The 23374-nt window shown below is 43.6% G+C and overlaps 1 protein-coding gene across 3 annotated transcripts in view; it reads left to right on the forward strand.

Annotated features, from left to right (window-relative positions):
- Positions 1-10628, forward strand: part of Dpp8 (dipeptidyl peptidase 8) — a 50845-nt gene extending 40217 nt beyond the window's left edge. For all 3 annotated transcript variants that reach the window (XM_048424218.3, XM_048424220.3, XM_048424219.3), the window contains 3 exons: positions 1525-1667; positions 4001-4112; positions 6523-10628. In XM_048424218.3, the coding sequence (XP_048280175.2) occupies positions 1525-1667; positions 4001-4112; positions 6523-6645 (378 nt within the window). In that variant the 3' untranslated portion in view covers positions 6646-10628. The remainder of the gene's footprint in view (positions 1-1524; positions 1668-4000; positions 4113-6522) is intronic.
- Positions 10629-23374: the final 12746 nt, after the last annotated feature.

Raw genomic sequence — 23374 nt, forward strand, 5'->3', positions numbered from 1 at the left:
AGTTGTCCTCTGACCTCTACAGCCATGACATGCCTCATGTACACCCACACAAATTTACACATACTTGTGCACATACAAATAAATAAAGATATAGTTTATTTAATGTTAAAAAAAGAAAGAAAGGGTCTAGTGAGATGGCGCAGCAGGTAAACTACCTGTACCAAGCCTAATGAACTGTTCAGTGCCCCAACACAGTGGAAGAACAAACTCTGACTTCATATGCATGACCACACACTCAGACAACTAAATAGTGTAAGCAAGTATAAACAAGATAAAAGGTAATGAAAATTTGAATTAGGAGCAGTACGGTTTTTTTTCCCTATTGTCAAGGCAGGGTTTCTCTGTGTAACAGCCCTGGTTGTCTTGGAACTCACTTTGTAAACCAGGCTGGCCTTGAACTCACAGAGATCCACCTGCTTCTGCTTTTGCTTCTGCCTCACCAGTGCTGGGACTAATGGTGTACACCATGCCCTGCTTAAGAGTAGTAATTTTTTTGTTTTGTTTGTTTGTTTTTCAAGACAAAGTTTCTCTGTGTAATAGCCCTGGCTGTCCTAGAACTAACTCTTGTAGACCAGGCTGGCCTCGAACTCACAGAGATCCGCCTGCCTCTGAAGTGCTGGGATTAAAGGCGTGCGCCACTACTGCCCGACTAAGAGTAGTAATTTTTATATCAGTAATTAATATGATTTTATTTTACAAAGAACAGTTTTTTTAATCATTTGTTTTGGGGGTTTGTGTGTGCTCTCAAGCTGGCTTTTCTGGTGTGGTTGAAGATGGTCTTGAACTTCTGATCCTCCTGTCTCTGCCTTCTGTGTGCTGGGCTTATAGGTGTGCAGAACTGTGCCCTGTTTATGAGAAGTAATCTTTAGAAACAAAATAGTGAGGCATGGTAGCGTACACCTGTAGTCCTAGGACCTGGGACAGACAGATAGAAGGATTGTCAGCTTGGCGCCAGCCTGGGATACATAATGAAACACCATCTTTTAAAAAAAGAAATTTAATTAGAATATCTAAATATAAAACTATATAGGAGCCTTAAACGAGGCAAGTTTTACTTAAGTGTAGTCCAATTGTTTTAAATGCTAAATTAAAAAAAATAAGAAGAAGAAAAGAAAAAAAAGCTCAAAGAAAGGGGAAAAACATGAAACAGTAGGTGCTTTATTTTTAATGAAGTTGGCAGTTGTCACACCTATTTCCAATGGGGGATAGTTTTCACGGAGGTCCTCATACTTTCGCTCAGTGTCTGCTTTGAATAGAGACTCAGTTTGTATTTCAGCTGTCCCAGATTTAGGGGTTGGTACCGGTTGTGCCTGTGGCACATGAAGCTTACTGACTCACAGAGTATCAGATTTGTGACCTTGGCACTTGATTTCAGGTTTCTGCATGTCCTGAAATGTGTGTCCAGTTTAGTTGGGACTAAAGCCTTGCAAAGATAATTTTAGCTTATACATTTGCCATTGTAAGTTCTGTCTGCTAGCGCTCTTTCTCTGGGACACAGCTGACTGTCTGTGTTGTCATATGCAGGTTGCTATTGCTGGGGCCCCAGTCACTCTGTGGATCTTCTATGATACAGGATATACGGAACGTTATATGGGTCACCCTGACCAGAATGAACAGGGCTATTACTTAGGATCTGTGGCCATGCAAGCAGAGAAGTTCCCCTCAGAGTAAGTTCATGCTTTAAAATGAAGGTTGTCGATTTTAAATGGTGTTTTAAAAGCTTTAAGAGTGATGATAAAAACTAAATACTGAAAATTAAACTAAGACTAATATTTTATAAATACTAAAAAGTTCCTTTTTCCGCCTCCTCAGTACTGGGGATTGAGCCCAAACCATTTGTAGACAAATGTTCTATCACTAACTGATAAACTGCTCGAGTGGGATGGATGTCACTCAGAACCAGATTAAAAGCTATTTCAGATACTGTATTGGGAGAAGAATTTTTATGTATTTAGGGGTTTTGTTTTTTTTTTTTTGGTTTTTCAAGACAGGGTTGCTCTATAGCTTTGGAGCCTGTCCTGAAACTAGTTCTTATAGACCAAGCTGGCCTCGAACTCACAGAGATCCGTCTGCCTCTGCCTCCCTAGTGCTGGGGTTAAAGGCGTGCACCACCATCACCCGGCTGTATTTAGGGTTATTTATTTATCTTTATAAATAGTATTTGAAGCAGTTACACTGAAGGAAATTAAGTTTGTAATTGTGTCAAAGTGGAAGGAAGTCTGTGTCAGCAACAGGGTCTTCACACAGGTGTTCTAGGAACATGCAGTAAATATTCATAAGAAGCTGAAGATGCTTTTCATTACATGTGGCATCTGATTGCTGTAATACAGAGTTAATGTTGAAAACAATGAGTCCTCAACCTGATTGCTGCGGGAGTGCCTTCCGCTCCTCTAGCCAATAGCCACCAAGCTTCTAGCCCACAACAACTGGAAGTAATTCTAGAGGACGACGTCCCCTCTCCCAGCAAAGTTTGTCCTCGGGTTTAGGGACAGTATTTAGGGATTGATTATAATTAGTATACGGTTGAGGGTTGGGGGAGGAATTTTATAAGCTCAGAGATCTTTTTGGGGAAAAAAAAGGGAAAATTGGAATGATGGGATAATGGGATAATAGATTGGTATTTGTGAGTTATTGTTTATAGATAATTACATTGGCATAGATTTTTGTATATGGATACAAAGTTAAATTATATTGAATATTGTATGCATGCAATATTTAAACATTTTTTAATGTTTAAAACATTTTTTATGTATTCATATATATATATATTGTATTGATATATATATCTACCATATTGTAGTGTACATTTATACCTCTGATTAAGATACTTATATGTTGTTTATGTATTGATATACATTTTTTACATTTGAAGGTCATTGTCCTCATTTATTGCACAGTTGTTTATTCTCTTAGTTTTTAAGTTAGATAGGTATTAAGAATTGTAGATCAATAATCATCTATGTCTGTCATATTTATAGTTAGACTAATCAGGTTCTTTAGATACAAAAAGATTATATTCTGTATAAATAATCTTCAACCTCTTCAAAGATCTGTAGAAAATGGCATTTAATTTAACCTTAGAGTTCTGTGGTAGTGAGACACAATTGTTCCTGGCAACACCGATCTATTCCTGAGAGATTGTTGAACACCAAAGACACTCCACTTGTAGCTTGTCTTCTTCTTGGCAAAACCGGCCACTGAGCAAGGAACTGCCCATACCTCAACTACTGACAAAATACGTAGTATTCAGAAATGGATAAATAGAACTGTCAAATCTTGCCAAGACAGGGTAAGATGGTTTTGAAAAATTTCTTGCCTGTTAAAAATAATCTGCCAATTATTCTAGGCCTTAGCCAAAGTTGGTTGCTTCAATGCTGCAAACGTGCCTTTGGGTGATTGCCCAGGTAGCCAGTTGTCTCTGTGATTTGTTGCACGTTTTGAAAGTTATTTGACTGCACTTCCTAATTACTCAGGTAACATTATTTCCCTTGTTAGATCTTCGATGGGGTTGAAGACTAGATAATTGTAGCTACTTTCCTCTCATGACTTGGCCAAGTTATTTATTATGCAAGACTTAAACTAGTTAGGATAAGATATTTGTTCTTATTGTATATAATTTTGTAGTAGATTTAGAACTCTCTTACTTAAACAACAGGGGGAGGTGCTGCAGGAGCGCCTTCCGCTCCTTCAGCCAATAGCCGCCAAGCTACCACCCCATGGGATGTGGTCTATTTCTCTCTTAAAAAGAGGGGCAGTTTTCTGCTCTCTCTCTTGGTTCTGGCTCTTGCTCCAGCGACTAGACTCCGTTCCTGACTGACGGTGTTCTGTAAGTTTTCCCCTAAAATAAATATCCCCTTTGAATCCAAACTGGTGTGGGATGGTTTCGTGCATTACCTGACAGTACAGTAGCATTAACTGTTATCAGTTTAAAGGAGCTAAGTGGTCAGCCCTAATGCTCTTCTTCTGTCTTCCTAATCTTCCAGTATTTTTTTTCCTCCAGACCAAATCGCTTACTCCTCTTACATGGATTCTTGGATGAGAATGTTCATTTTGCACACACCAGTATATTGCTGAGTTTTTTAGTGAGGGCTGGAAAACCGTATGACTTACAGGTGAGTTGTTCCACATTTTCCAATTCAGTGTGATGGTGAATAGTGAAAGATTACCCTGGAATCTGACAAAGTGAGGACTAAGGCTAAGTTTACAGCTGTGCCTGCACTCTGCCCAAGAACACTGCAGTAATAGGCGTAGTTACCAGACTTTAGTTGATAGAAATTAAGGTTCTACTGAAAGCTAACTGAAACATGGGCCTGTCCAGTTAAATAGCTTTTGTGTCTGTGTTTGTTCAGCCTGTAGGCCTGGAAATGGCTGCCGAACCCACTCACTGCCTTTCTTTGCTTCCATTCTCCCATTTCATGGGTGAGAAAATATTCCATGATCTCTTTGTTATAAGAGGGTTTCAAAGACTTGATTGTGGAACTGAGAGATGACACATCAGGTGACTCACAGCTGCCTATAACTGCAGTTCCAGGAGGTCTGACACCTTCTGCTGGTCTCCATGAACTCTTGCATACAAATGCTCCATATAATACACTTAGATACACACACACGCACATAAAAGATAAGTAAATTTTTTTAAGATATGATTTCAAGATCTCTTACTGTTCATTTCTTTTACATTGCCATGTGAATAAAAACTAATGGGTTACCCTCCTTCATAGCGCCTTTGTGCAAAATAAATAAATGAATAAAGATTTTTGAGTGGCCAGGCGATGGTAGCACAACCTTTAATTCTAGCTCTTGGGAGGCAGAGGCAGAGGCAGGCAGATCTCTATGACTTTGAGGCCCAGCCTGGTCTACAGAGTGAGTTCCAGGACACCTAGAGCTGTTACACAGAGAAACCTAGTCTCAGGGGAAAAATTATTTTTTGAGAAGGTTTTAGGAGAATCTGCTTTTAGCCAGGTATACTGTCACAGAGCTATGCGCCCATGTCCTGGAAGGTAGAGACAAGAGGCTCAGGAACACAGTACTACATGGCAAGTTAGAGGCTAGGCTACTGAAATACATTCTCCCCAGAACAAGTGTGTGTGTGTGTGTGTGTGTGTGTGTGTGTGTGTGCGCGCGCGCGTGCACTCATTGCTTGATACCTCTTGTTCTTTAAGATTGTATGTTCATGAGAAATTATAGCCTTTCCTTTTCTTTTGATGTTTCAGTTGACATTTCTATCCTGTTAAACACATTTGTCTATAGTAACAGTTTTCAAGCATTTTGATCTCAGAAATCCTTTACATAGCTCAATGCCTTGTTTGTGTAGGTTATGTCTGCAGTGATGGTGACCATGGTGACACATGCAGGCAGAAGCAGGAAAATCCAGAGGGGAGAAAAACTCATAGAGAATTAAAACAGAGACAAATATTTATTTTAAAGGAACAATAATAAATTACTATATGTTAACACAAATTGCATTCATCTTGGGGAGAAAATAATTCCAAAACAACTTACAGAGAAAAATGCTGTTATTTTATTTTTGTTACTACTCCATTGAAGAAGACATGTTTTTGCATTGAGTCTGATGTGTTGTGTTGTTTTGACTAAAGTATATGAAAAGAGGCTAAACAGATGGTTCAATGGTTAAGAGCTCTTGCAAAGGAAGGACCTTAGTTCACTTCCCAGAATCCATGTGAGACAGCTCACATGTGCCTGTAACTCCATCTGCAAGGGATCTGACACCTTCTTCTGACCTCCATGGGGCTCCACACACGGTACATACACACACGTGCACAGAGGGAGAGATTTTAAATTTAAGTATATGAAGAAAAATTGGGCCTCACTAAGTATATGTGAAGAAGTGGGAGGAATGAGTTAGCCCTCCAGCTAGCTTTTGTGGAAAACTAAACCCATATTTATAACATTTCCATGCTCTGTCACATTAAAATCTCTTATTCCTTGGACTGAAGACATGACTCAGGGTTTAGAGCGCTTATTGTTTTCCAGAGGACCTGAGTTCTATTCTCAGCATCTACTGATGGCCCACAACCACCTGTAACTCCAGTTCTAGAGCAGCAGTTCTCAACATTCCTGCATATCATATATTTACATTACAATTTATAGCCATAGCAAAACTACAGTTACGAAGTAGCAACAAAAATAATTTTGTGGTTGGGATCACCACAACATGAGGAACTGTATATCAAAGGACTGCAGCATTAGGAAGGGTGAGAACCTGTGTTAAGAGGAGCCATAGGATAATATATATTAATATAAAACCACAGAGAGACTGTTCCGTATTGATAATCCAACTAGAAATCTCTGGAAAGATCCTAGCACATGAGCCCTAGAGACAGGAAGATCTGGAGTTTGTGGTTGGTTATCCCTGACTGCGTGGTGAGCTTTAGTTCAGCCTGGGCTACCTAAGATCCAGTCTCAAAAAGCAGTATACAAGTAAATTACTGTGTCTAGAAAGTTTTGGAAAGAGGAGTATCACTAAACTTTCTCTTCTTGCCTCTGCTCTTTGTTGTGAAGATCTACCCTCAGGAGAGGCACAGCATCAGAGTCCCCGAGTCTGGGGAGCACTATGAGCTGCACCTGCTGCACTACCTTCAGGAGAACCTCGGATCACGCATTGCTGCTCTGAAAGTGATATAAGTGACTGCAGAGTGCAGGTGTGCACTGTCACACCTCACGAGGAGGGTCAGTCAGTGGAAAAGCCAGACTGATGATTGAACTTTGGTACCCACCACGTAAGATCTACTTCTAAAAGTAAATTTGGTGCCATGCAGAAATCTGCAGTTAATGGATAGTAATCTAACACCTTATCCATCCACACAGAACGAATGACGTATTTCCAAGAGATTCTTCAGCAGTACCACGAGGATAATGAAAGAAGCAAGGCATCAGCACCACATATTCACACTAGCCTATTTTCACTTTTACTAGCAGTGTAAGCCTCTTGGACTTAATTAGTGGATTTCACAGTATACTTCTGGGTTTGTTAAAATATGATAGTAGTGATTGGTTTGATTCAATTCCAGGATCTCTGACTAGTTATGGATTCGATAGCACTTATGTCTAATTGAATAGCTTATGCTTTTCGTCACTTGGGGTGTATCCAGCATGTCATGAACTAATTACTATTAAGCTTATGACTTTCCCAGTCATTAATGATTTTTCAAGGATAACTTAGTGGCCTCCTAAAGATACTTACTTGGGCTCTGACAAGTTTTTAACCAATTTAAACAGCATCTAGTATAAATAATTCTCCTTTTTCTTTGATGATATGATGGAGTGGGGTTTCCTTTTACATAAAGGCTATGTAGCATGAGTTTATACAAGTCTCAAGATGTTGACAATTACAGACAAAAAAAATTTAATCAAATTATTTGAGAACTTGAAAATTAGCAGGCAAATTTTCCTCCTTTTAGGAACAGAAAATGAACACATTCATTTGTATTCTTAAAATGTAATGATGCCCATTTTCCTTTACCAAACTATTCCAGAGTTTCCAGGAGGTAGAAGGATTACAGGGAGTGGGGAGACCCTGGTGCAGGGAGTGACGGGGAAAGGAGGCAGCCAGGCTCTGCTTAAGAACTGAGTAAAATAGTTCAGCAGAAATATTCCTGAGAAAACCCGGGTAAATGTAAGTTCCCTGCGTGTCTGGGAATCAACTAGGAAGTCAGGCTTTGCCAGCACCGCTAAAGGATCAGCATTCGGAGGAGGACTTTTATAATTCCAACTTATTGTTATTTTTCCTTTCAACTTTAGAAACCTTACAAATCTAAACCTAAACTTTTGTTTATGTTTTTTCATTTTTCAAGACAGTTTCTCTATGTAGCCCTGGCTGTCCTGGAACTCACTCTGTAGACTAGGCTGGTCTCGAATCCAGAACCCACCTGCCTCTGCCTCAGAGTGCTGGGATTAAAGGCATGCACCACCACAACCCAGCTAATTTTTTTATCTGAATGTAATTTAGATATCACTAGTTTAAAATAAAAAGTTTCCAGACCGCTTCTTTGCTGTTAAGCTAATCCCTGACAAACCATGACGCTCTCAGTGCTGAAAGCCTATCAGCAGTTATTTACTTGGCCATGACATCCTCCTGGCTTAGCCTTCCTGCTTAACTATGAAGGGAATACATTAGTTTTTAAGGTTGGTGTCTGCTCTTTAGGGCCTTCCAGTATTGGATGAGTCCCATTGGAGCCAGGCTCCTGTGGGTTTGACCCTTTTTAATCACAAACTCCAGTGTTTAGGAAGTTACAGTGATTTAAAAGTCACTCCAAAAAACTTGCTATGTCTCTTTCTCCCTCCACAGCAGGTCCCTTCCCAAGAGCAGTTTGCATTAGTGAGCGTGGTAGCAGTCATGGGTGATCAGAGGTGGGGGAAGGGAGGGTGATATCTGCTGGCTGTGTATTTATGCTGTATGATAGAGTCCACAGTTTTTCTTAATTGTCTTATCTATTTTGACTTTAATGCTTATGACATTTTCTCGTGCCAAAATTTGTTTATATTTTTCAAAGTTAAATTAAACTGATTTGGGTAACTTTCCTTCCCCAACAAAGTATTTCCCTCATCACCTAAGTATCTGTCTTGGCTGTTGAGGGTGGTATTCGCTGGACCAGCTAGCCTCCAAGTGCTGCTTCATTCTAAAGAGGAATGACATAAAGTAGCTCTCAGTCATGCTTTTGAAATCTCTCACCCTTGTTTGCTTTATAATGGGACATCTCTTATTTTATGCAAACAAACCTTCGAGAATTTCACTTATGCTAGGTTCTCTTGGATTTATAACCATGTCATTTAAACCACATTCTACTTCTCCAAGGGGAGAGTGCTTTGCTCACTTGCACCAAGGTGGCTTGCCTGGGTTTGCTCTTCTACACAGTGTTACATCGGTTAGTGGAGCAATCGGAAGCCACTCTAGAACTGTCTGTCCTCTAACTGTGGATGCCAACGAGAAAGGCAGCAGTCCGTGACACTCTAAGTTTGATGGGAGCCAGGAAGCACTCACTGCGCATCTAAGTGGAGTTTCCCAGGCTTGTATGGAGTGAGTGCATACAGTGCACTTGAGCAGCAGGTAGTGCTCCTCAGCATTTAGAGCAGCAGGCCTGGGAGGTTCATCCAGGACCCTGAGCTCACAGGGCACAAGCTCCGTCAGTTTGGGTAGAGACTGGGAGCATGCACTTCTAACACAGCAGGCTTCCTGGTGCTTCTGTCAGGTCACTGTAGATGGCTTTAAGGAACTGTTCTGTAAAGAACAGCGTTGGAGTCAGAGAAAAGGTGACTTTTACTTTGGATAATTGTTAAGAACCCAAAACAGGCCCCAGGCGGTGGTGGTACACACCTATAATCTCAGCTCTTGGGAGGCAGAGGCAGGCAGATCTTTATGAGTTCAAGGCCAGCCTGGTCTACCAGAGCTAGCTCCAGGACAGGCTCCAAAGCTACAGAAAAAACCCTGTCTCAGGGGAAAAGGAACAACAACAAAAAGAGCCCAAAACAGTAGTCAAGAAAACTGTCATCTGTGATAATTGTGGACCTCTTCTTGTAGAAACAGAAACAAGTAACTCTTTATTTGGGGGGGGAATGGCTTTTCCCATTTCTGACTCTCCCAAAACCTCACACAGGAAGGTACAGTCATGATACACGTCTGGCCCTTTAAAGCCGTGAGCCCTGGAGGGGGTGTGTGCTTTTGTTCAGGTGTTTCCTGCCTTTACCGCATGGTTCTCTCTGCAGGTGGGATGACTCCAGTCAGAGCTTGCATTTTTACAGAATCATAAATTTTCCCACTGGAACAAATCTTTAGCATAACCCAGTATTTTTGTTTGCTAGGGGAAAAGACTGTTTGCCTGAGACCCCACAGTTGGCTAATACACAGGACCAGCCTCCATCTGCAGCCTGCCTCGTGGTAGTTATAATAGTTAAGAAAGGCAGGGCTTTTAAAAAATATTTATTAATATATTCCTATGAAACACTTTAAAGGGAACCACATAAAAATGGTTCATTTAATCTGTTTTAGTGAATGCTAGGCTTGCTTAGAAGCAGAACTTCTGATGAGTGTAACATTCAGAAGTGAACTGAAATTGTAATACTAAATGTCTTGGTTGGTGTCCTGGGAGATAAGGACACAGAGTGCTTGCTCAGGCCCAGGAGCCCATCTTGAGCTACTTGATGTTAGACAAGAGCCTCAGCCTGATCTAAACTATGTAATGTGAGAGTGTCCTCTCCCAGCAGATGAGAGGGAACTGGAAACATCCCCAGCTGCGCCCTTCCCAGCCCCACCCCTCCTCTCCAGTCTGCCCTCCTGACCGCTTGTGCAAGGAAGGTGCTCAGCTCTAGACAGCTGTTCCAGAAACTCCCTTGCAGACACAGCAGCTGTGTCTATATGTTTGGTTTTAAGTAACCCTAATACAAATTTATGTTGTTTTCAGCAAAGTTAAATGGGGGGAATCTTTAATTTTAGCGCATAAAGTGCCTGCTGTCTCAGCGCTGACCTGTACATGATCTGCATGTCTCTCTCCAGTAAGCATATGGGTCTCTCATTTCCAGCCCCAGGGCTTTTAATCGTGTGATGTGAAGCATTAGTTTCGCTGCATTTTATTACAGGTTCTTGGTTGCAATAAAGATGCTGCTAAAATTAACTGACTTCAGTACTCCTTCCCTGTCTGTCTAGCCTTTGCTTTGGTGACTCAACACCTGTGGAGTGACTGCTACACAAGGTCATGTGACTGCAGTGAAGAGAGAAGTTGGGGCTGAGGGGCAGGATTATGTGGGAGTTCCAGTACAAATACCGACCATCTGCACTGAGTGGGAAGTGTGTGAGCGCTGCTCAGTCTCTGTCTGAGGTTCCCAGATGCCAACCAGGGCAGAGGGTGCTTGGAGCCAGGAACTAACAGATACTCCTGGACAACTGGGGGCTTCTGGGATATACCACTGACAGATACCCCCTGGACAACTATGTACTTCAGAACATACCAGTGACAACTGATCGGGGTATCTACGAGTTCTGGATGTCTTGAGAGCTCAGTGTAATGCTTTAATTTTTAAGTTACACTTACTTGTGCCATGGTATGAGTGTGGAGGTCAGAGGACAAGTTGTAGGAGTCAGTTCTCTCCCACCAAATGGGTCCCAGGGACTGAGCTCAGGCTGTCACGTGCGGCACAAGCTCCTTTACCTGCTGAGCCATCTACCCAGCCCTGTGTAATGTTTTTTTCCTTTGACAATTCTGGAGGGTTTGCCATCCTTATTTTCCCACTTGTGGTACAAAATCAGGGCCCCTGGCACTCTAAGCAAGTCCTCAGCCTCTGAGCTATATCCCCAAGCCAACAATTCTGATTTTTCACAGCAAGTTGAGTTTGTTGATGTTCCAGAACAGAGTTTATCTGGGTTCTGTGGCTCTCTGTGGTTATGTATAAAACGTCACATGAACAAACAGGAACCAACCATGACTATCAGGGTCGTTTTTGGTTTTAGTTTTGGTTTTTTGTTTATTTGTTTGTTTGTTTGCTTGCTTGCTTTTCGAGACAGAGTTTCTCTGTGTAGCTTTGGAGCCTATCCTGGAACTCACTCTGTAGACCAGGCTGGCCTCGAACCCACAGAGAATCCTCCTGCCTCTGCTTCCCAGGTGCTGGGATTAAAGATATGTGCCACCACCCAGCTAGGGTCTTTTGTATATAAAATTAGGAATAAAAGTTTGGGGTTGGAGAGATGGCTCAGAAGTTAAGAGTACTCGCTGATCTTCCAAAGGACCTGGGTTCAAATCCCAGTGCTCACTTAGCAGTTAATAACCATTTGTAACTTTAGTTCCAGGGGATCTAGAGTCCTCTTTGTGCCACTTCTGGCACAAAGCACCTACATGGTGCACATAAAATAAAATTAAAGTAATTGTATAATTATTTCTTCTAAGCTTTTCACCATGTCTCACACACACCACAAAATTATTGTCAGTGTGATCAATGCCTCTATTCCCAGCACTCAGGCAGGCATATTTCTGTGAGTTTGAGGCCAGCCTGGTCTACATAGTGAATTTCAGGCCAGTTAGAACTACACAGCTTAGGAAAAGTCCTGTCTTAGGGGCAAAAAAAAGTACGACACAAGGGTAAACTGAGAAACACCAGAATAATCTGTTGAGATTGTAGCCAGAAGTCACCGGCCAGACCCAGCCCATCTCTAAAGAAAATTTTTTTTATTATTATTATTATTACATTTATGTGTTTATTGTGTAAGTGTGCATGTGAAGGCAGACAGCAACTTCTGGGAGTTGGTTCTGAGCCTTCAACATGTGGATTCTGGAGACTGGACTCCGTCACTAGACTTGGTGGCATAGGCTTTTTAACTGAGACATCTCCCTGGCCCCACTACCAAGATTTGCCCCTGAATGTGCACATAGTCTGTGTGTGGTACCATGACAGAAACTACCTTGTCTGTAATTCAGCCTGGACTGACTTCTGATGAGAAATCAGCTTCCCATCAACCTGCATGCTGGGCTGGAAGTATTAGAGATAGCCAGTGGCCACAGCTTCCACAGTTACAGGAGCAAACACAGCCCCAGAACCTTTCCACTGTTGTTTGCGTAACCCCACCCACCCAGTGAATAAGCAGGCAGAGTTAAAGCAGCAGCAATGTGAGAATCTTCTAATTAGAGCATGCAGGACTGCTATGGTTTCAGGAATTGCTGGGATTTAAGTGCTCATCAGTCTGGCCCACAGTGCTCCACAGATCTGATGCCCTAGCTTTTCGATTCAGAAAACAAGCTGCCTCTGACAGAAATAGAGGTTTCGGCTATAACATAGACACTGGGATTGTCTAGATTGCTGTTTGTAGGAAGTTCTTTGGCCTGTAGGAAGAGTCCTGAAACCACCGGGCTCTTCTGTGAAGCATGTCCTCTGTTTAGGCTTAGTTAAGGAACACATGTTCATAAATATCCATACACTTGCACAGGCCTGTACTTTTCAGTCCAATGCTCTGTTGTTGGCCTTGCCAGTTAAGCTGCTGAGCTGTCTCTGCAGTTTAGTCTTTCCTCCTCATTCCTTTCGCCGCTCCTGCCCCAGGGTGGGTCTTGTCTCCTGCTGGATACTTGCAGCAGCTCTCGCATTAGCCTGATGGGGTAAAGAAAAAATGCCAGTGGGCGGTGGTGGTGCACGCCTTTAATCCCCAGCACTCGGGAGACAGAGGCTGGCAGATCTCTGAGTTAAAGGCCTTGGTCAATAGAGGGATTTCCAGGACAGCCATGGCTACACAGAGAAACCCTGCCTCAAAATAAAAAAATAAATAAATCCTGAAAAGGGGGAAAGGAAAAAAAGGAAACATTTGAGCAGGTGTGATGGTACATATCTTTATTCCCAACACTAAGGAGATCGAGGCAGTTAAGTTGCAAGTTGGAGACCAGGCTAGCTACACAGCAAGACCTATTTCTACCACAGCAACAACATAAGTTTCCGAAGAGTCCAGTGGGTATAGTGGTATGCACCATGGTCCCACTCAGGAGGCCAAGGTAGGAGGCCACGGGAGTACAAGATATTGAGGAAGCTTGGGTAATAATATAGCAAGACCTTGTTGGGGCAGTGGGAGGGGGCTTGGGAAGAATTGTGTCCCTTGACCTGGTTTTATTTTGCCTCTCCTCAGCACATGGGGTGGGAGGCTCTTGAGGCTTTCCATTTTCAGTCAGTATAGCATGGGTCTCCATCAGAGCTTTTGCCTGTATGGGGTTTGGGATTGTTGCCCAAGAGAGGTGGAGAAGCAAAATGGCAGCCACATTAGCTTTCAAACCTGGCTGCACCTTTGCTTCCTGCTAGTTTAGGCGTTTGGGCCCCATCTACAGTATCCTGACCCTCTGTGTTCCTAGGTGTAAGTTGGCAATGATAAATCCGTCGTCAACAGACCCTGAAAGCACCTGCAGCGCTGGAGGACTCAGTGACGGTCAACTCAGAATGAGTACTTCATTTTATGCCATACAGTTCCTGCCAGCTCTCTTCCTCTAGTTGGATTACAGACTCTGGAGGTAGCGCTCCTAAGCTAGTTGGCTTCTCTTCGGGTGTCTGTGGAGTCAGACAAGTAGGATTCACTTGCTAGATACTTACTTCCAGAGTTTTCCAGATAATAAATACATGACCACTGAGGTGGTTCAGCAGGTAAAGGCACTTGCCTCCAAGCCAGGTGACCTGAGTTCAAACTGGGGACTAGCAAGGAGAGAGCCAATGCCCAAAGGTTGACCTCTGACCTCTATACATGAACCATGGCATTTGCACGCACACAGCACACACAAAATGAAGGAAATAGAAAATAAATACTGAAGGGCTGGGATGTAGTTCAGTTGGCAGTGCTCAGCCCCAGGCTGCATTCTGGCATTCCTTCTACACACAGAATGTGTTTTTCTGTTTTGTGTTAGTGATAGCCGTTTGACTGGGCGATGGTATAGATTTGCCTTCCCCTGGAAACTAATTAGACTGAGTGCTTTTCATGAATTTGTTAGCCATTTATTTTTGTTTGTATATTTGTTTGGATTTTTGTAACTTTTTAAAAACTGTCTATGGGGGGCTGGAGAGATGGCTCAGTGGTTAAGAGCACTGACTGCTCTTCCAGAGGACCTGTGTTCAATTCCCAGCACCCACATGGCAGCTCACAACTGTCTGATGATTCAGTTCCAGGGGATCTGACACCTTCACACAAATGCACATAAAATAAAAAAGTTAAATAAACCATAAAAAATATTTAAAAATGAATAAATAAATAATAAAAACTGTCTATGACTGTGGTGGTCTGAATGAGATGCTTCCCATATTCCCAGACATCTGAGTCCTTTGTCCACAGTTGGTGACACTGTTTGAGTAGGTTTAAGAAGTGTGGCCTTGTGGAGGAAATGTCACTGGAGGCAGACTTTGAGGTTTCAAAAACCATGTGCTATCTGAGTGCACTCTCTCTGCTTCCTGTCTGTAGGTGGAGATGTGTGCTCTTAGCTACTGCTCTCGCCACCGTGTCTGCGCGCCTCTTGCCGTGCTCCCCCTGTGATGGTGATGGACTCTGGAGCAATAAGCCCAAAATAAACTCATCTAGAAGCTGCTTTGGTCATGTTATTCTATCCTAGCAATGGAGAAGTCATTAATACAATGAGTGTTTTGCCTGTGTGTGTGTGTGTGTGTGTGTGTGTGTGTGTGTGTGTGTGTGTATGTGCTCCATGTGTGTGACTAATGCCCAGGGAGTGTAGAAAAGAGGGTCAGATCTGGAATTGGAGCTCCAGTGGTGGTCGGTCACTGTATGGGGGCTGGGGACTGAACCCTGGTCCTCTACAAGAGCAACAAGTGTTGCCAACTGCTGAATCATCTCTCTAGCCCTGGTTTTTGTTTTTTAGGAAGGTGGTTGTGGGTTTGGGTTTTCTGTTTGTTTGTTTTGTCTTACTTTGTTTTGAGACAGGATCTCACTGAGTAGCCCAGACTGGTGTCTAACTCACAATCCTCCTGCCTTCCAAGTGATAGGTTACAGGCATGCACCACTTTGCCCAGCTCTGTACAAAGCCTTGAACAATAGTTCCCGTGTTTTATTCTCGGAGTTTCGTGGTTTTAGGGCTTACATTTTGAATTTTGATCTATTTTGGGTTGATCTTCGTATGGGGTGTTAGGCTTCAGCATTTATCTTCTTTGACCTGTTGAAAACACTGTCCTTTCACTGGTGAGCTCTCTATGCATCTGTCGCCAGCTGGCTGCAGATATTTGCATTTATTTCTGGGGTCTCTGTTGACAACAGGAAGAAAGCTCTAGACCAATATCCTAAGGAACACAGATGCAAAACATGTACAAAAGCAATCCAATTCTAGCAACTCAAGCCCTACAGCACACAGAAAGATCCTTTACTACGATCAGACTGAATTTATCCAAGGGTTACAAGGATAGCTCAATGTATGCAAGTCATCTACCAGGATGAAGAAGAAAAATCAGTTCCTGATGAAATACAGCTCAGTGGTTCAATCTCCAGCAGTAGGAAAAAAATATACACAGTCATCTCAAAAGCTGCTGAGCTGAGCAGTGGTGTTGCACACCTTAAATCCCAGCACTCAGGAGGCAGAGGCAGGTGGATCTCTGTGTGTTCAAGGCCAGCCTGGTCTACAGAGTGAGTTCCAAGACAACCAGGGCTCTGCAGAAAAACACTACCTCAAAAACAACAAACAAGCTAAAAGTATTTGATACAATCCAATATGCCTATGCCTTCATGCTGAAAATCCTCAACGCATTAGGTACAGAGCCTTCCATGCATGCATGAAGACCTGCATTTGCTCCCCACAACCCACATGAAAAACCTGGTGTAGTGGTTTAACACTTGTAACCCCAGCACCAGGGAGGCAGAACCAGGTGGGTTTCTAAGGCTCCATGGAAGCTGGCATAGCCTACTTGGTGAACTCCAAACCAACAAAAGATCTTATCTCTAAAAACACTGAGATGACCAGAGGCTAAGAGCACTTGTAGAGCATGAGGATCTGAGTTCAAATCCCTAGGATTCACATAAAAAGCTGGGCTTGGCAATGCACACTTGTAATCCCAGCATTAGAGATAGAAACAGGCAGATCCTGAGAGCTCTCTGGCTGGCCAGCCTAACCGAAATGATGAGATTCTGGGTCAGTGAGAAAATCTGTCTGGAATCAGTGAGGCAAAAAAGGGTAGAGAAAGACATCCAAAGTTTTACTCGGGCCTCTGTGAATACACATAGGTATGCACACCCACAGCCCATATGTACATGCAACACACACACACAAAATGGATCTCTCTTCTGAGGAAGACCTGAGTTTGACCTCTAGCCTCCTCAAGTGCACACACAGACACACACACACTCACACACACAGTTGAACAAAAAGAATAAAGCTGGAGGCATTATAATATCTGATCTCAGCTCAGCTACAGTAACCAGAACAGCACAGGGGTAGCAGAAGAACAGACACTGAGCTCAACAGAACAGAACAGAGCATCGGGATCCTTTCTCATGACGTCCCACTGAGGCTTCAAGCCAAGAGCAGTGCTTTCCTCAGCCTGCTTGCTGTTACAGTTGCCTGGGGAGCTTTTAAAAGCGTGGTGTCTGAGTTCTTCCTGGGATCAATTACATCAAAACAAAGAGGAGGGTCCTGCCATCGTTTAATTTTTATAAACTCCCCAAGTGATCTTAACGTACAGCTAGAGTAAAGAGCCTCTGAGGTGGACTGGTTGAAGATGTTCGCAGAATAGAGAAAGCAGCCAATCTATTGCTTCACAGAGGAGCTGAGACTGCTGATTACACTTCAGCCATGCCAGGAGGGAGGAAGGGGAGAGAAGGAGAGAAGAAGGAGAGCGTGTCTGTGGGGCTGGTGATATGGATCAGGGCTTAAGAGCACAGCTGCTCCTCCAGAGGATCTGGGTTCGATTCCCAGCACCCACATGGCAGCTCACAACTGTCTCTAACTTCAGTCCCAGGGCATCTGACGCCCTCTTCTAGCCTCATACACTAGGTATGCATATAATGCTCAGAAATACACAGAAAGACCACTCTTATGCCTAAAACAAAAGTTAATAAATATTTGTTTGTCTGTTTGTTTGTTTTTCAAGACAAAATCTCTCTGTGTAGCCCTGATGGCCTGGAGCTTGCTTTGTAGACCATGCTGGTCTTGAACTCCACCTGCTTTTGCCTCCCAATATCCTCCTAAGTCATATCAGATCCAACGCCAAAGTGAAGGTGTCTGGGTGGACCATAGAGAGTGAGGAGGGCTCTGGGTGTCTAGCCCTCCTCCATCCTGAGCAGCTGGGCTTTCTCTCCTGAGTGACGGGAAAACATGGTAAATGAAAATGCCCCAAACTGAGCTGGAGAGATGACTTGCTGTGTGATCATGAGGACCCGAGTTACAATCCCCACTACCCACATACAAAGTCGGGCAGTTCAATAAGAGATCCTGCCTCAAAATATAAGGTGGAAGGCCTTAGATGGCTCAGAGGAGGAAACTGCCTGCTGCACAAAGCTTGCAATCCAAGTTCAAGCTCCTGAGCCCACGGAAAGATGTAAGAAGGGACCTGGCTCCACAGAGCTGTTCTCTGACCTCTACACGGCCCCTATGGCATCAGTGCCTGCACACACATCATGCACCCCCACCCCCCCCCACACACAGGGTGGGGTAGGGAAGGAGAAATGAGAGAGGAGAAAGAGAATGGAGACAGAATATCAGCCAAGCGCAGTGATGTGCACCTGTAATCTCAGCACTTGGAAAGTAGGACACAGTAGGATAATGCGTTCAAGGCCAGTCTGAACTACACAGTAAAATTGTGTTCTAAAAACCTATGTCCCTAAACCCTTAGGAAGAAATCTACTGTCTTTTACTAAACTGTCATCTTTTCAAACTGCCTTCTAAATATCTTTTATACACACACACAGAGAGAGAGAGAGAGAGAGAGAGGGAGAGAGAGAAACTTCTTTTCACAGTGGGTAGTACTTAAAGCAGAGGCTCACAACTAGTCAAAGCATGGTGACTAGGTGAGTGGATACTCAACCCTAAATGTAACATCTACATCAAGCCCCCTCTCTTCAAGTTTTAGGGAACATTTAAGAAGAGGGGTAGAGCCTGTAAGAGCTGGAGGATGGCAAGGAGTCCTGTGAAATGCCGTCTTTAGACACAGCACACGGATGTCCTCATGAGCTCACACCACTGTCCTGTGAAATGCCGTCTTTAGACACAGCACACGGATGTCCTCATGAGCTCACACCACTGTCCTGTGAAATGCCGTCTTTAGACACAGCACACGGATGCCCTCATGAGCTCACACCGCTGTCCTTAGATGCACAAGATCAAGTCAGTTAAAATTCCAGCTTGAGCCGGGAGGTAGTGGCACACAACTTTGATTCAAGCACGCGGAAGATAGAAGCAGACAGATCTCTGTGAGTTCAAGGCCAGCCTGGTCTACAGAACAAGTTAGTTTAGGATAGTCAAGGCTACACATAGAAACCCTGTCTCAAAAAAAAAAAAAAAAAAAGGAAGGAAGGAAGAAAGAAGGAAAGAACAATAAACAAAAAGGGGTATGGAGAAAATTCCAGCTTGGAGGCTGGAGAGATGGCTTGGGGCCTAAGAGCACTGTTGCTCTTCCAGAAAACACAGATTTTACTCCCAGCATCCATGTGATCAATAGATAGTAACTGTAATTCCAGTTCCTGGGGATCTGACACCTTTTTCTGAACCTCACAAGCACCATGCATGTGGTACACAGACTTACATACAAGCAAAACACCCATACACATTAAAAAAAAAAACTAAAATCCAGAATTGATTGGGGTGGCCCCACCCCTCGCTGAGGAGACACAGGCAGTTGATGGCTGCTGGGTAAGAGAGAGCCAGTTTTCTTTGGGAGTGTGGCCAACAGTAGATTGCCAATTCTCCAATGATGACTCCATACCCATCTTCCCATGAGCAACAATAATTGGACTCAGTGAGCTGTTTAAAAAAGAAAAAGGACATGAAGTTAGTAGGAGAACGTGTTGAGAGGCGTTGAGGAGAGCACTGGGTGGGTATGATCAAAACCATTGTGCAGGATAGAGGGATGGCGCAGGGGCTGAGAGCACCAGCTGCTCTTCCAGAGGACCCAGGTTCCATGCCCAGCACCCACATAGCAGCTTACAGCTGCCTATAACTCCAGTTCCAGGGATCCAGTGTCCTCTTCTGGACTCCAAGGACACTAAGCATACACGTGATGTACATGCATGCATACATACACACAAAACACACAAACATAAATGAATAAATTTTAAAAAATGTGTTTTATACAAGTATCAAATTCTCAAAGAATGAATTAAAATACTACTAAGAAAGTAACAACTAGCTCGGCGCTGGTGGCACACACCTTTAATCCCAGCACTTGGGAGGCAGAGGCAGGCAGATCTCTGTGAGTTCAAGAACAGCCCGGTCTACAGAGCTAGTGCCAGGACTGTCAGAGCTGTTACACTGAGAAACCCTGCCTCAAAAAACCAAATTAAAAGAAAATAACTGGAAAAAAAACACAACAACAACAGCAACAGAAAGAACCGTGACCCTGTGCTGCTTTAGAATCAGCTGCTTCCATGCCTCCGATGTGTCCTTTGGCTCAGGACTTCTTTGGTTCTTCAGGGTCCTTTGTGTTTCTATATGAACTTTAGTAGTGTGTCAGAATGATGACTTTTTTAGGTGTATTTTATCATTTTATGTTTATGAGTGATTTGCTTGCATGTATACCTGTGCATCGTATAGTTGTTTTTTTAATTCTTTGCTCTTTAAGGGCCCACCATCCAGTTTCCAAACATGGAGACTTATTCTTTTTTATGAACACCCCACCTTGGATTGGCTTATTTCTAGCCAGCTTTTCATAAATTATCCCATCCACCTTTTGCCTCTGGGCTTTTACCTTTCTCCAGTCCATATACCTTTCTTTACTTCTTATTCTGTAGCTGGCTGTATGGTTGGGTAGCTGGTCCCTGGCAACCTCCTTCTCCTTTTCTCGCTCCTCCTCTTCTCGCTTCTCTTCCTGCTTATGCTCTCTGAATGCCAGCCCAGCCAGTTTCTCTCTCCTGCCTAGGTATTGGCTGTTCAGCTCTTTATTAGACCATCAGGTGTTTTAGACAAGTAAAGTAACACAGCTTCACAGAGTTAAGCAAATGCAACGTAAAAGAATGCAGCACATCTTTGCATCACAAAACAAATATTCCACAGCACACAAAAAAAAGTAACGTCTTTAACTAATATTCTACAACAACATCATATGCATGCATTGTGCCCTTAGTGGTCAGAAGAAGGCACTGGATCCCTGGGACAGGAGTTACAGATGCTTGTGAACAACCATGTGGGTGCTGGAAATTGAACCCAGGTTCTCTGGAAGAGCAATAGTTCTCTGAACTGCTATAACACCTCTGCAACCACCTCTGCAATCCTAACATTTGTATTTTGACATGATTTATAAATCACTTTGGATAGTATGGACATTTTAATTTTTTTTTGAGACACAGACTCATGTATTCCAAAGTTACCTCAAGCTTACACATTACTAAGGATGATTTTGAATTTCTGATTCTCCAGCCTTCACCTCCCTGCTGAAATTATAGGCATGCATCACCATGCCCAGTTTATTTTAACTTTTTTTTAAATATTCATTCGTTCATTCATTCATTTTGAGCGTGTGTGTCTCCACACACATGCAATGGCATGCACATCGGGCTCAGAGAACAATTTGCAGGGATAGCTTTGCTCTAAGTTCACTCCTTCCACTAGGTGGGTCCCGGGATCAAACTCAGGTCCTCTGGCTTGGAATGAAATCCTGACTTCACCCAACAGACCCTATCACAGGTCCTTAATTTTTGTTTGTTTGTTTATGAGTCAGGGTTTCTCTGTGTAACAATCCTAGCTGTCCTGGAACTAGCTCTTGTAGACCAGTCTGGCCTCAGAACTCACAGAGATTCACCTGCCTCTGCCTCCAGAATGCTGAGATTAAAGGCATGCGCCACCCCACCCAGCCCTTAATTTTTTATTTTTATTTATTTTTTTAACTATGAACATTGTCTGTGTATGTGCCTCAGGGATAGAAAGAGAGTTTGCATGACTTACAAAGTTCAAGATTCAATCCCCAGCGTTGAAACGACCTCGCGAGGGATGTGTATCTTAAAATCAAAGAAGTGTAATATTTGCTTGAAATTTGAGTTCCTTCAGAGCTTGAGTACCTGTCTAGCACAAAAAGCAGGCTTTGGACAGGTGTTGGAGATGAGTCTTCTTGCCCGAGGGACGGGGGAGAGCATGGGAAACAGAAGGCATCTTGGAATATAGCCGTGCTCCGCTCACGCCCAGCAGCTGTGGTTCCCAGCGACCCTCTTTTTCCCTCGCTGAAGCGTTTCTAACTTAACATGGGTTTTCCAGACTTGTTCTGTGAGCCGCTGTGAAGCCAAACTGGAGAGCAGGAGGTGGTGCTTGGCCGTGATTTGTGAAGCTGAAGTTGGCGGTCTGCCATTGGTCTGACCCCACCCCTTCACAGCTGCCAGTGGGGGCGAGCCCTCTGCTATCCAGGACCTGGATGTACAGCCACAGGGAGATGACAGATGCTGGGTGGGGGAAGGACTGTGACTCAGCCTCTGGGATCTTGAGAGATTGGCAGGTTCTGGGTCATGAGCAAGACAGGGTTCTAGAAGCTTCCATCATGATGACAGGACTCTGCTTGGCCCCAGCTCCTCCTCACCTTCCTGATCTTGCAGTACAGTGCATTGCTTTGAATCGCGCAACTCTAACTGTAACAAGGCCATTGGTAAGAACGACACATTTTACCGAGTGAGCAGGTGACACATCATCCTTGTGACACAAACAGCTGATGCGTGTACATTGAGTTCCCAGAAGGTGCCACGGTGGGTGTGTGAAGGTCAGAGGACAAACTCAAACTCAGGAGCCAGCCGCACTTTCTACCTCGTTTGAGACAGCGTCCCTGATTGTTCACCAAAGCACTTGCCTGGTTAACTGTCTGGCGAGCTTCATGGATACTCGGTTTCCCATCTTGTTACCTCTGGTTCTGCTCCCCATGCTTCGGCAGCAAGCGCTCTATCCCCTAAGCCACTGCCTGGGCCCCAACATGTACAATTGGCTGGCCACTGTGTAATAAGAAAAATGGCGAGACTCAAACTCCCAGGTCTTTTTTGTTTTTTATTTTTCCGGAGAATGAGATTGAAGCCCAGAGATATTGTAGGCCTCTTCCACAAAACAGGAATGCTAACCCTGATCCCATTGACTCACACCGATGGATCCAGGGATCAGGGAAATTGTCAAAAGAATTAGATTTTCCCCCTCTGAAAGGGCTTGCAGTCTAGTAGTGGGGACAGACGTGTAAACAAAAAGTGTCAGTGCCAAGAGAGCTAAGCTGAGCGCTGCTCGGTGAACCCCAAAAGACAGAAGTGAAGAGGCGTGTGAGCTTTGACCTTGAGAGTTGTCCTTCTGCCTCACTGACCCAGTACCTGTCCTGTGACCCTAAGCAAATGAGATAACTTCTCCGTGCTTTCCGCTGTACTGAGCTTCGCTGGCCTTTAGAACATTCCTCACATACTTGGAAGCTTTCTGTGAGACCACCTGAAAAGAATAGAATGTTTGGTTTTGTTGATTAAAAATTAAAACGGGGAGCAAACACTGCCTACTTCTTATAGACGCAGGTAGATAACAGGCTGTGTCCACACCTCACCCCATGAAGTCCTTAAAGTTCTCGGGATCAAAGTAGAAGCTTCTAAGAAATAATGGATGGAGAGGAGGAAACCCATGGTAGCTGTGAAGCTGTGTCAACCAGTGGCTACCGATGGCCGTAAATTTGCTGTAAAAGAAAACAGGCACTAACATCAGGAGCCGGGAAGCTGTGCAGAGGGGCCAAGTCAGTTTGCTGAGACAAAAGCAATGAGGTT

Source organism: Myodes glareolus, chromosome 4 (assembly GCF_982192425.1).
Source record: "Myodes glareolus chromosome 4, mMyoGla1.1, whole genome shotgun sequence".
Taxonomy (NCBI): domain Eukaryota; kingdom Metazoa; phylum Chordata; class Mammalia; order Rodentia; family Cricetidae; genus Myodes; species Myodes glareolus.